Source organism: Pezoporus flaviventris, unplaced genomic scaffold, assembly GCF_033815535.1.
Source record: "Pezoporus flaviventris isolate CSIRO_AGI_PZ_B2104156 unplaced genomic scaffold, CSIRO_AGI_Pfla_v1 ptg000123l, whole genome shotgun sequence".
Classification (NCBI taxonomy): Eukaryota; Metazoa; Chordata; class Aves; order Psittaciformes; family Psittacidae; genus Pezoporus; species Pezoporus flaviventris.
The window spans coordinates 608209-622017 of NW_026892671.1; the positions used below are offsets into that span (position 1 = coordinate 608209).

General features: G+C 48.0%; 1 protein-coding gene across 1 annotated transcript; it reads left to right on the top strand.

Annotated features, from left to right (window-relative positions):
* Positions 1-578: 578 nt before the first annotated feature.
* On the top strand, positions 579-1553 carry LOC133282438 (olfactory receptor 5T7-like). The gene is given in 1 exon segment (XM_061478440.1): positions 579-1553. A coding segment is annotated over 1 exon segment (975 nt).
* Positions 1554-13809: the final 12256 nt, after the last annotated feature.

Below are 13809 nucleotides of genomic sequence, written 5' to 3' on the forward strand. Positions count from 1 at the left end.
AAGCTGTGATATTAGGAGCTGCTGATTTCTCCCAGGCAGAATTCATGTTTGATCAAGCCTGAATGTATCTTTTGTCTCCAAGTTAGGCATCGTGTCTAAAGCAAAGTGGGGTGAGAAATCCTGGCTCTGCACCATCCTACCCTAAGGAAAGCCACATTTGCTCTCAAAGAGCTCCTCCTGGGTCACAGAGAACAGCTATTTATTCCTCATGAACTTACACTGGACTGGCAGCACCCAAAAGATGAGAAATAATTCCCTTTTCCCAGCAGTTACTGGGGAATTCAAGGACTTCCATGTGTCAATGGCTTGAGAGGAGCTATGAGGAACCCTGCAGTTTATTCATTCTGGTGTTGCCCTCCCTTCTTTGGCTTAAAATATCTACTTGCTTCTAAGCGTGTTCGTGATGGTTGTGGTGTTTAGCCTTAGGAACTTGGTGTTTTCCTCTCTCAAAGAGAATTTACCTTATATTGACTTGTATGTATGTAAGTGGTGTAACTGATTGATAGACAAAACCTGACATTCTTAACATTATTGAGGGATTTGGGCCTATTCAGCATTTCAATTTGAAGACATAAACCATGCAAACTGCTTATAGGTTCACTGGGGTTGAAGATAATTATACGTCCCCCTCTGAGCTTATTCTCCTGGGTTTCACAAACAGGGAAGACTTGCGGGTGATGTGCTTTGTCTTATTCCTTGCCATCTATGTGGTTACCTTCATAGGAAACCTGCAATTAATTGCATTAATCAGAACGGATTCCTGCCTACACACCCCCATGTACTTCTTCCTAAGCCACTTGTCTCTCCTGGATGTCTGCTAGTCCTCTACCATCATCCCTCAAGCCTTGCTCAATGTTCTAGTGGAGAAGAAGGTGATTTCCTTCATTAGATGTGCCACTCAGCTCTTCTGCTTTGCAACCTGTGCCACCACCGAGTGCTATGTGCTGGCTGCTATGGCTTACGATCGCTACATGGCCATTTGTAACCCCCTTCTCTACTCCACGGTCATGTCCCAAAGGCTTTGCATTGGGATGTTGGCTGGTGCCTACTTAGCTGGCGTGATCAGCTCTACCATACACACGGTTTCCATATCTCGTCTCCCGTTCTGTCGGTCCAAGACGATCAATCACTTCTTCTGTGATGGACCACAACTGCTAGCCCTCTCCTGCTCTGACACCACTGCCATCGAGGTGATGGTTGCTGCCGTGGTGGGGTTCAAGGTACTGATCACCCCGGTCTTCATCCTCATCTACTTGTAGGTCCTTTCCACTGTCATGCGGATGCGGTCTGTGGTTGGTCAACGCAAAGCTTTCTCCACCTGTGCCTCTCACTTCATCTCCATTGCTTTGTACTATGGCAGCTCCCTCTTCATGTACCTGCACCCCAGCTCCAGGCAGTCCTCGAAGCATGACGAGGTGGTCTCCATGCTGTACTCTGTGGCTGTCCCCATGCTGAGCCCACTCATCTACAGCCTAAGAAATGCGGATATGAAGAACACCATGAGGACAGCAAAAAGTAGAGTCCTCTGCTCTTTATCCTTTCATGGTTCCTAGTCAGCTGAAAGGAGAGGGCTACCCTGCCCTGGTGAGAAGAAGCAGGCTGGATATTGCACCTTCAGGGATGGCTGGATATTGGACGTTGAAGAGGATGGCTGGATATAACACCTTCAAGGATGGGTGGATATTTACCTTCAAGGACGGGTGGATATAGCACCTTCACAAAGCAGGGACTAAACATACTTGGAAGCATGACACCTGGAAAACACGCTTCTCCTTAAACCAAGGCTACATTCTGTGCTGGCATGGACAGGACTTTCTCAGGCTGCAGCCTGAAACCTGACAGTGACTGTGTATTGGAAAGAAAGTTGTTGTCCAAAGTGAGTGTTACTTAAATATTGCTTGAAATTAATATATTTTATTATTTAAATGCTATTAAACATAACAATAAACTTTCTTTCAGGGTTCAGAGAGCAAAAGGGAGAAGGTGATGGATTTGCCCTGCTGGCATCAAACCAACTGGTATCTGAGCTCATGTTTCATATTAGCAAATGATTTCTGGTGTTATTTCTGGTTTTAAGGAAATATTAACTGATATTTCCAGGTATTTCAAGTCCAGACCACAAGTTTTTTTCACGTGAAATGACAGAGGGGATATTGAGGTGAGCTGTTAAGCAGAAGTTGCTCCCTGTGAGGGTGCTGAGGTGCTGGCACAGGGTGCCCAGAGAAGCTGAGGATGTTGCTTCCCTGCCAGTTTTGAAGGCCAGGTTGGACACAGGGGCTTGGAGCAAGCTGCTCTAGCGGCAGGTGTCCCAGCCCATAGCAGGGGTTGGAGCTGGATGAGCTTTAAGGTCCCTTCCAACACAAACTGCGATGCGATTCTAAGAAATAAAGCTTTGACAGTCTGTTGGTCAACAAAGCCCTTGTGCTAGATGAGGACAAGTCATATCTGAGGCTCTGCTCTGCTGCGATTTTAAGTAGGGGTGTAAAGGGGCTGAGTGCTGTTACAATGGAGGATCTTCTTCCCTCCTGAACAGCCAAGGTGCTGCTGGCCTGGGTATCCTGACAAAGCTGATGGGACTGTCTGCTTCTGGGACTTCAAGCTGCATTATTCACCCTGCACATGTGCACCCATGTATTCTTAGTGCCTGTTTTTGAATTCATTCAATTCTTTTCAATAATCTTTGAATTATATATTGTTCTTCTTTTCTAAATTTGGTTGAGGGTTATTTCTCCCTCTGTTATATTGATTTTCCCACTTCACGAGCCTTGGTCTTAGCCCAGTACTCAATGGGGAAGAAAGACATTCAAAATCACTCAGAAATCCTTTTCTACCCTCCTCCAGTGCATCTCCCCGACTGTCAGTCTGGTGCCTTCAAGCAGAAAAACAGGTTGACGTTGAAAACATCTAAAGCCACCTGTATACTTCTCCTTCTTCCTTCCCCACACTTTCATAGCTTGGTTTTCTCCTCTCATTGCCCCATTCTTTGTCTTTTCTAAATGTCTGGGGCAAGGTTATCATTTAATATTTCTACTAAGAGTTTATAATGTCTCTTCATCTAGGAGAAGCATTCAGGGCACACCGGCACTCGGGATTCTTCAGATGAAGACTGGGAAATCTGACTTCATCCTGCTATATCCTCAAAGCAGCCACGATTTGAGCCAATGCTTTTGACCAAAGTGTTGTACAATCACTAGTCAAGTGTATGGAAATAAATGCACCTGATGGAAAGGACTCCTCATGACCAGCACAAGCCATCTACACAGAGGATACTTTGTTGTGCTTGTTTTCAGCTCCCTTCAATGCAACATTAGATGATCTCTGTGAATGTAAAGGGCTTCCTCAGGGAAACACTGAAAGGAAGAGGTATGTGATAGATAGGCAAGGATAGAGCAAACTGTCCTGGGCCTGTCTTCAGGGGTAGGTCTCTGCAGGAGAGCTGGTCTTGGAGGTGCTGATGCAGCCAGGAAGACTTTGGGGAGAGAGGACTTGAGAGGTTGTTTTGCTGATCAAGTCAAACTAATTATCCGATGGAGGAGGGTCCTTTGGGAGAACAGTTTGCACAACACAAGCCTCTGAGGTAATGCCTCCTGTGAGATAAAACCCCTCCACCAGCCAGCCTGGAGCATCCTGCTCGCAGGCATCTCTCCTTCAACCCATCGCATGGTCTCCAGGAGGAGCTGCAGGCACTGCATCCACCACCACCTTCCTCTTTAACCAAGCAGGTACAAAAGGGTTTGATGGGTGGTGGGTCCAGTTTGACCCTGGTCTTGCTGCCTCTCACATGCTTGATGGCATGTTGAATTTCACTCTTCTTCAGGGACTGTAGCGATAGGGCAAGGGGTGATGGCTTTAAACTGAAACAGAGAAATTCAGGTTGGAGATAAGGAAGAAGTGCTTTACTGTGAGGGTGCTGAGGTGCTGGCGCAGGGTGCCCAGAGAAGCTGTATCTGCCCCATCCCTAGCAGTGCTCAACGCCAGGTTGGACACAGGGGCTTGGAACAAGCTGCTCTAGTGGAAGGAGTCCCTGCCCGTGTCAGGGTTTGGAGCTGTGTGAGCTTTAATTTCCCTTCAACCCAAACCATTCTATGATAACCCATGGTGTGAATAAAAGTGCCCTAGTATGGGGTAGGTTTGCTTCAAAAACACCAATATTCCTGACCCCATCTACAACTGATTTAGCGATATTTTAGCATGAGAATATCCAAGCTAAAGCCTTAAAATTTAGGTTTATATATGGTATGTTTTGTATTTTACACCCTTAGGTGGATATTTGGGTTGGTCATAGGAAGCTCACTGCATTCACAGCAAGGCTCTGCTGGAGCCAAGTCCACTGCTTTCCCTTAACATTATGCATATTGGGGGTTCTTCAAAAGCAGATAAACTTAGAACTTAGAACAAATTTCAAGTACATGGCTTTGTGTGCTGTTGAAAAGGATGCAGCACAAGTAATGAAGCTACAGAAGAGCACTGATCCACTCTGAAAAATACAAAAAAGAGAGAAAAATAAACCTTAAAATTCCCAGAAATCAGTGAAGAAAATACAAAATCTTTTCTGTTTTCCACATTTTGAGATGCACTTCTTTGATTTTATTGTATTACGTTTGGATAGACGTGATGTTTTGCAGTGTTTCATTAGTGATGTGTGTATCAATCATGGTAAAATTATTCTCTTTTAATTTCAGGCTGTGTAATGAGCTCCTTCACCTCTTTGACTTCAGATCTTGGGCTACACACAGAAATACAGCATTACAAATACACCATTTTCCATTGCATTGACTTTATGGATTAAACTCCAACTAAACTTCCACATTATTTCTCTTGTAGTTATGTATTTCAGTGATTCCTTTCATTTCAATCCAAATCCATCAACTTGTTGAAATGACAGATACAGGAAACCTCACTGTTCTAAACAGCTTCATCCTCTTGGGTTTCTCTGATGCCCCAGAGCTACGAACCACCATCTTCACAGTCTTCTTATCCCTGTATTTTTTCATGGTGCTGGGGAACCTGATGATGATCCTGCTGATCAACACTGACCCCCACCTCCACATTCCCATGTACTTCTTCCTGATCCACTTATCTTGCATGGATGTTTGCCTTTCCTCTGCTGTCATCCCAAAAGCTCAATTTGATGGATGGACCACTCGGTGGATAAAGAACTGGCTGGATGGCCGCACACAAAGAGTTGTGGTCAATGGCTCAATGTCCGGCTGGAGACCAGTAACGAGTGGGGTCCCTCAGGGATCGGTGTTGGGACCGGTCTTGTTCAACATCTTCGTTGCTGACATGGACAGTGGGATTGAGTGCGCCCTCAGCAAGTTTGCCGATGACACCAAGCTGTGTGGTTTGGTTGATATGCTGGAGGGAAGGAATGCCATCCAGAGGGACCTTGACACGCTTGTGAGGTGGGCTGATGCCAACCTCATGAGGTTTAACCATGCCAAGTGCAAGGTCCTACACCTGGGTCGGAGCAGTCCCAGGCACAGCTACAGGTTGGGCAGAGAAGAGATTCAGAGCAGCCCTGCAGAGAAGGACTTGGGGGTGTTGGTAGATGAGAAAATGAACATGAGCCGGCTTCAGTGTGTGCTTGCAGCCGAGAAAGCCAACAGTATCCTGGGCTGCATCAGAAGGATCGTGACCAGCAGGTCGAAGGAGGTGATCCTGCCCCTCTCCTCTGCTCTTGTGAGACCTCACCTGGAGTATTGTGCGCAGTTCTGGTGTCCTCAACATAAAAAGGACATGGAACTGTTGGAACAAGTCCAGAGGAGGGCACGAGGATGATCAGGGGACTGGAGCACCTCCTGTATGAAGACAGGCTGAGGAAGTTGGGGCTGTTCAGCCTGGAGAAGAGAAGCCTGTGTGGAGACCTCAAAGCAGCTTCCAGTATTTGAAGGGGGCCTATAGGGATGCTGTGGAGGGACTCTTCATTAGGGACTGTAATGATAGGACAAGGGCAACAGGTTAAACCTTAAAGAGGGGAAGTTTAGGTTGGATATACGGAAGAAATTCCTTCCTGTGAGGGTGGTGAGGCACTGGAATGGGTTGCCCAGGGAGGTTGTGAATGCTCCATCCCTGGCAGTGTTTAAGGCCAGGTTGGACGAGGCCTTGGGTGATATGGTTTAGTGTGAGGTGTCCCTGTCCACGGCAGGGGCTTCGGAACTTGATGATCTTAAGGTCCTTTCCAACCCTAACGATTCTATGATTCTATGAACTGAGGGTAGGACCAAAGGGTTTGATACATCTCTGGTGTCCCCAACACAGGGAGGACTTGGAGCTGCTGGAGCAAGTCCAGAGGAGGCAACGAGGATGGTCAAGGGCTGGAGCTCCTCCCATATGGAGCCAGGCTGAGAACATTGGGTCTGCTCAGCCTGGAGAAGAGAAGCTGTGTGGAGACCTCAGAGAAGCTTCCAGTGTTTGACGGGGCCTACAGGAAACCTGAAGAAGGTCTTTGGCCAAGGGCCAGTAGGGACAGGCCAAGGGGAATGGCTTTAACCTCCCAGAGGGGAGACTGAGATGAGCTCTTAGGCAGAAGCTCTTCCCTGTGAGGGTGCTGAGGCGCTGGCATAGGGTGCGCAGAGAAGCTGTGGCTGCCCCATCCCTGGCAGTGTTCAAGGCCAGGTTGGACACAGGGGCTTGGAGCAAGCTACTCTACTGGAAGGTTTCCATGCCTGTGGCAAGGGTTGGAACTGGATGACCTTTAAGCTCCCTTCCTACACAAAACAGGCTGTGATTCTAAGAAATAAAGCTCTGACAGTCTGTTGGTCAACAAAGCCCTTGTGCTAAATGGGGAGAAGTCATGTCTGAGCATCTGCTCTGCTGCAAATTTAAGTAGGGGTGTAAAGGGCCTGAGTGCTGTTAGGTGGGGGTTCTGGGGTCCTGCTTCCACCTGAACAGCCAGGGTGCTGCTGGCCTGGGTCCCCTGGAAAGGGCTCCCCAGGACCAGCACAAATCATCCACAGAGAGGATGCTTTGTTGTGCTTGTTTTCAGCTCCCTTCAATGCAATATTAGATGATCCCTGTGGATGTAAAGGGCTTCTTCAGGGAAACACTGAAAGGAAGAGGTATGTGATAGATGGGGAAATACAAAGCAAACTGTCCTGGGCCTGTCTTCCTGGGAAGAACTGGTCTTGGAGGTGTTGATGCAGCCAGAAGGAGTTTGGGGAGAGAGGAATTGAGAGGTTGTTTTGCTGATCAAGTCAAACTAATTATCCGATGGAGGAGGGTCCTTTGGGAGAACAGTTTGCACAACACAAGCCTCTGAGGTAATGCCTCCTGTGAGATAAAACCCTTCCACCAGCCAGCCTGGAGCATCCTGCTCCCAGGCATCTCTCCTTCAACCCATCGCATGGTCTCCAGGAGGAGCTGCAGGCACTGCATCCACCACCACCTTCCTCTTTAACCAAGCAGGTACAAAAGGGTTTGATGGGTGGTGGGTCCAGTTTGACCCTGGTCATGCTACCTCTCCCATGCTTTGATGGCATGTTGAATTTCACTCTTCTTCAGGGACTGTATTGATAGGGCAAGGGGTGATGGGTTTAAACAGAAACAGGGAAAATCAGGTTTGAAATAAGGAAGAAGTTCTTCCCTGTGAGGGTGCTGAGGCGGTGGCACAGGGTGCCCAGAGAAGCTGTGGCTGCCCCATCCCTGGCAGTGTTCAAGGCCAGGTCGGACACAGGGGCTTGGAGCAAGCTGCTCTAGTGGAAGGTGTCCCTTCCCATGGCAGGGTGTGGAGCTGTCTGAGCTTTAATTTCCCTTCAACCCAAACCATTCTATGATAACCCATGGCGTGAATAAAAGTGCCCTAGTACGGGGTAAGTTTGCTTCAAAAACACCAATGTTCCTGACGCCATCTACAACTGATTTAGCGATATTTTAGCATGAGAATATCCAAGCTAAAGCCTTAAGATTTAGGTTTATATATGGCATATTTTGTGTTTTACACCCTTAGGTGGATATTTGGGTTGGTCATAGGAAGCTCACTGCAACCACAGCAAAGCTCTGCTGGAGCCAAGTCCACTGCTTTCCCTTAACATTATGCATATTGGGGGTTCTTCAAAAGCAGATAAACTTAGAACTTAGAACAAATTTCAAGTACATGGCTTTGTGTGCTGTTGAAAAGGATGCAGCACAAGTAATGAAGCTACAGAAGAGCACTGATCCACTCTGAAAAAAAAAAACAAAAAAGAGAGAAAAAGAGAGAAAAATAAACCTTAAAATTCCCAGAAATCAGTGAAGAAAATACAAAATCTTTTCTGTTTTCCACATTTTGAGATGCACTTCTTTGATTTTATTGTATTACATTTGGATAGACGTGATGTTTTGCAGTGTTTCATTAGTGATGTGTGTATCAATCATGGTAAAATTATTCTCTTTTAATTTCAGGCTGTGTAATGAGCTCCTTCACCTCTTTGACTTCAGATCTTGGGCTACACACAGAAATACACGATTACAAATACACCATTTTCCATTGCATTGACTTTATGGATTAAACTCCAACTAAACTTCCACATTATTTCTCTTGTAGTTATGTATTTCAGTGATTCCTTTCATTTCAATCCAAATCCATCAACTTGTTGAAATGACAGATACAGGAAACCTCACTGTTCTAAACAGCTTCATCCTCTTGGGTTTCTCTGATGCCCCAGAGCTACGAACCACCATCTTCACAGTCTTCTTATCCCTGTATTTTTTCATGGTGCTGGGGAACGTGACGATGATCCTGCTGATCAACACTGACCCCCACCTCCACATCCCCATGTACTTCTTCCTGACCCACTTATCTTGCATGGATGTTTGCCTTTCCTCTGCTATCATCCCAAAAGCTCTAGAGACCTTCCTGCTGGGAAGAAGCCACATCTCCTTTTGGGGTTGCTTTGCCCAGATGTATATTTTCGTGGCTCTGGCTGTCTGTGAGAGCTTCCTGCTTGGGGTAATGGCTTACGACCGATACACGGCTGTGTGCAAGGCCCTGCTCTACACCACTACCATGACCAGGGCGCGTTGCTATGGCATGATGATGCTGGTGTACACCATCGGGTTCCTCACCTCCCTGGTGCACATCACGCTGGCAGGGAGGTTGTCCTTCTGTCAGGCCAGGAGCATCAACCACTTCTTCTGTGAGCTGCCCAGCCTCCTGCAGCTCTCCTGCTCAGACACAAGCACAAATGAGGTCTTCCAGGTTTACCATGCTGTGTTAAACACCGTGGGCCCTCTCCTGATGATCCTGGTGTCCTACACCTACATCCTCCACACCGTCCTGCAGATCCCTTTGGCCACGAGGAGGCTGAAGGTCTTCTCTACCTGTGCTTCCCACTTGGTTGCCATCACCATCTTCTACGCACCCGCGATCCTCACCTATGTCCAGCCTCATGAGGCATCCAGATGTTGATGCAGCCAGAAGGAGTCTGGGGAATGAATGGTTCCTTCAAACAGCTTCAGGTGATTTTAAGCATGGACTGAGTCTTTGATAATTCATCCAAATAAGTATCAGTTATTTAATAGCAGGACTGAGACAGCACCATGGTGGTTTGTGTTTAAATTGTGCTAAATGAAAGTAGTTCCCACAAAAAGGAGGCTCAGCCTTGAGGTAAGGCAGTGACCACTGTCTCCATTGCCTGGTTGATAACTGTTCATCCCAAGTGAGCTTGAAGATCTGAGGGAAGGACCAAAGGTTCAATACAGCTCTGGTATCCCCTGCAGTTCTGATACAGTTTTGGTGTCTATAGAATACTAGAATCCTAGAATAGTTAGGGTTGGAAAGTACCTTAACATCACCTAGTTCCACCCCCCTGCCATGGGCAGGGACACCTCACACTAAACCATGCCACCCAAGTCTCTGTCCAACCTGGTCTTGAACACTGCCAGGGATGGAGCATTCACAACCTCCCTGGGGAACCCATTCCAGTGCCTCACCACCCTCACAGGAAGGAATTTCTTTAGTATATCCAACCTAAACTTCCCCTGCTTCAGTTTTAACTCGTTACCCCTTGTCCTGTCACTACAGTCCCTAATGACGAGTCCCTCGCCTGCATCCCTATAGACCCCCTTCAGATACTGGAAGGCTGCTCTGAGGTCTCCCCGCAGTCTTCTCTTCTCCAGGCTGAACAGCTCCAACTTCCTCTGCCTGTCTTCATACGGGAGGTACTCCAGTCCATGAGCATCCTCGTGGCCTCCTCTGGACTTGTTCCAACAGTTCCATGTCCTTTTTATGTTGAGGACACAAGAACTGCACACAATGCACAAGAGCGGAGCAGAGGGGCAGGATCAACTCCTTTGACCTGCTGGCCACTCTCCTTTGGATGCCGCCCAAGATACGGTTCGTTTCTTGGCTGCAAGCACACACTGCTGGCTCATGGTCCTTTTCTCATTGACCAGCACCCCCAAGTGCTTCTCTGCAGGGAACATAAGAAGGCCATGGAGCTGCTGGAGTAAGTCCAGAGGAGGCCACGAGGGTGCTCAGGGGCTGGAGCAGCTCCCGTATGGCGCCAGGCTGAGAACACTGGGGCTATTGAGCCTGGAGAAGAGAAGCTGCTTGGAGACCTCAGAGCAGCTTCCAGTGTCTGAAGGGGGCTACAAGGATGCAGGAGAGGAATTCTTCATCAGGGAGTGTAGGGATAGGACAAGGGGTGATGGGTTCAAACTGAAACCGGGGGGATCCAGATTGGATTTGTGGAAGGAATCCTTCACTATGAGGGTGCCGAGGTGCCGGCAGAGGGTGCCCAGAGAAGCTGTGGCTGCCCCATCCCTGGCAGTGTTCAATGCCAGGTTGGACACAGGGGCTTGGAGCAAACTGCTCTAAGTGGAAGTTGTCCCTGCCCATGGCAGGGGTTGGAAGTTGAGAGCTTTTAGGTCCCTTCCAACATAAACCAGTCTGGGATTCTGCGATACCTGATATGACCATCCAATACATTTATCCCATGTAAGTGAGCTGGAGCAGTGCTAAGGACTTGTGATAGGCACACATAGGTTAACATGTGGCCAGAAGTGTGTCCCAACTAAAATCTTCCTGGGATGTGTGGTCCTCACATCTTTTCCTTTCTGGATGCTCAGTACCAGGTCTGTGCTTTGTGGATTTGACCATGTCACATCCTCTTCTGTATGTCATCACATTATTGAGGAGGAAGATGCTCTAAATGAAACAGTAGATGGAGGGGTTTTAACATTTAATCCAAACACACCATTTCTGTTTAATGAACTGTACAATTGCTGGAAGAACATGTACTTGTATAATGACAAACTGAATAAATTTGTGGTTAAAATAAGTACCTTTGGAAACCGTGGTCTTCTGCAAAGAACTGTGATGAATAATGAATGAATGCAATGGCAACCAGTCAAAATCTAATTTAAGTTGGTGTGAAGTGAAACGCTCACTTTATAAGCTTTTAATCAAAGTTTCTGATGGAGTTTTCATGAAAAATAGAGACATTTGGACAATTCCCTCAAGAAAAGAGAACACAACATTTGAAGCAACTTACTCAGATAGAATAAGAGAGGGACTCTTCATCAGGGCCTGTAGGGACAGGCCAAGGTGAATGGCTTGAACCTGCCAGAGGGGAGACTGAGATGAGCTCTTAGGCAAAAGCTCTTCCCTGTGAGGGTGCTGAGGCGCTGGCACAGGGTGCCCAGAGAAGCTGTGGCTGCCCCATCCCTGGCAGTGTTCAAGGCCAGGTTGGACACAGGGGCTTGGAGCAAGCTGCTCCAGTGGAAGGGGTCCCTGCCTATGGCAGGGGTTGGAACTGGATGAGCTTTAAGGTCATTTCCACCACAAACCTCTCTGGGATTCTGTGATGTGCTTGGGAGCATACATCAGAGCCACCAGTGACAAGGGCAACCCTAAAGCACCCTTCAAAAGGGCCTTTTTCCCCTGTTGCTGCCCATTTCAGTCCTTTACCACACTCCTCACTGTTCCTCCCCATCTCCTTCCTTTCACTTTTGGGCACCGCTCCCTCAGGCTCTCCTTTGTCTCTTGTGCTTCCAGCACGATGGGCGGAAGAAGGTGAACGTCATCATCAAGGAGAGCACAAGGACTGGGGCTGCCTCAGGCCCACTGAGGTTAAGATCCAAATTCCCCAGGAAGCCCTCTCCAGGCAGAGGAAGGACAGGAGGGTGACCATGAGCAGCCAGCCCAGATGTACCAAGGCCAAGTCATTCCTGACCAACCTGAGTGCCTTGAGTGATGTGAGCATTGATGTTTGCATGGACAAGAAGTAGAGGACAGCATTTACCTCGTCGTTAGTAAGGTCACCACGATCTTCTGTTGGCTCCTTTGCAGCCAAACTTGTGAGCTATGGTTTGAGTACAAGGAATTGAAAATGGGTGGAAACCTGGTTCATTGTCTGTGGTGCTGGGATTGCTGATGGACCTGGTACCAGCTCCCATTGGTGAGGTTCCCCTCATCTCCCTGCCATGATAATGTCAATCATGGCCATTGTGAAGCTGTAACTGCTCAGAAATGCTCCAGAAGTGGATGTCAAAGCTGGGCTTGTTCTGTGGTTTGCTGTAAGGGAGCCCAAAGCCCTGTTGCTTGCTCAAGCTGATGTCATCTCCTCTGGGTACACTTCTTCTCCAAACCAAGCAGCACAGAGAAGAGATAATGACCTGTTTTGGGCTTTGTCACCTCCTGGGGCACAAAGAGATTCACAGTCCCCACATCCCCACATCACTTGAAATAGGAAGGGGGTTTGCTGATGCTGGCTCATTCCCAGGCTCCCTACACAGCTCCAGGCACATTCATCTTCACATCCTTCTCCAGGAGCATCAGGAGGGCAGCAGAGACAGAGCTGAGATGTAAGTGAGGGGCAGCATCTTTCAGCCCATCATTCTCCTGTGGTTCTCCCTTGCCAACAGCCAGCAGCTCCTGTCTTCATCTTCTGCCCTACTGCAGGGTTGTGGGTTTCTTGATGATGCTCTGGGCTTCCCAGGGAGCTGCTTGTGCTGTGTGCTCCCCATGCTGCTGCTGAGAAGGCAGATTTGGAGATCACCCTGGTGGAGAACACCCTCAGGAGGCTTCCTCACCTCTGAGCAAAAAAGGATTCCTGGATGAGCACCAGAAGCTTTCCTGTACAGCACAATCAGGGTGCTCCCCATTGCTGAGATGAGGCAGCTCCAAAAGGTGAGTTTTTTTCCCCAAAACATGTGTGCAAGTAGGTATTGCTGAGCTCTGGGGATTGCCCATTTCTGTTGGAGAATCAAGGGAAAGGTTAAAGAACCATGAAAAGGTTTTAGACCTGACAAAGTGTGTCACGAGGGAGGGGAAACCGATACTAACCACTCTGTAAGGTTGCATAGGATCATAGTATGGCTTGTGTTGGAAGAGACCTTAAATCTCACCCAGTTCCAACCCCCTGTGATGGCAAGGGACACCTTCCACTAGAGCAGGTTGCCCTGTCCAACCTGCACTTTCCACAGGTCACAAATTTGTTCTAGTTAGGAAGAAACCAAAGCAGAGAGGGAAGAAGCAGGTGGTTGGCAAATGCCCATGACAGGATGAAGGATCAACTCTGCACTGTGAAAGCACCACGCTTCTCTATGTTCCAGGTTGAGCTGGATGGTCTCCAAGCCCCAGGTTCAGCACTAACGAAGGGGATTAAGTGCAGCATTAAGGTAAATCTACTCGGGTGAGTGGAACCTCCCCACTGATTTCCAAAGTGGTCATTGCTCAACATCTCAAGGTGAGCCAGAGGAGCACAAACCACGTTGTGCCATGGTGTTCAACTGCTTGAGCACCCCTTTGTTCTACCTGTCCTGGCACATGACTTTCACCAACCTGTCCCTCATTGAGCTGTGCCTGAACTCTCCCTTTCCATCCTG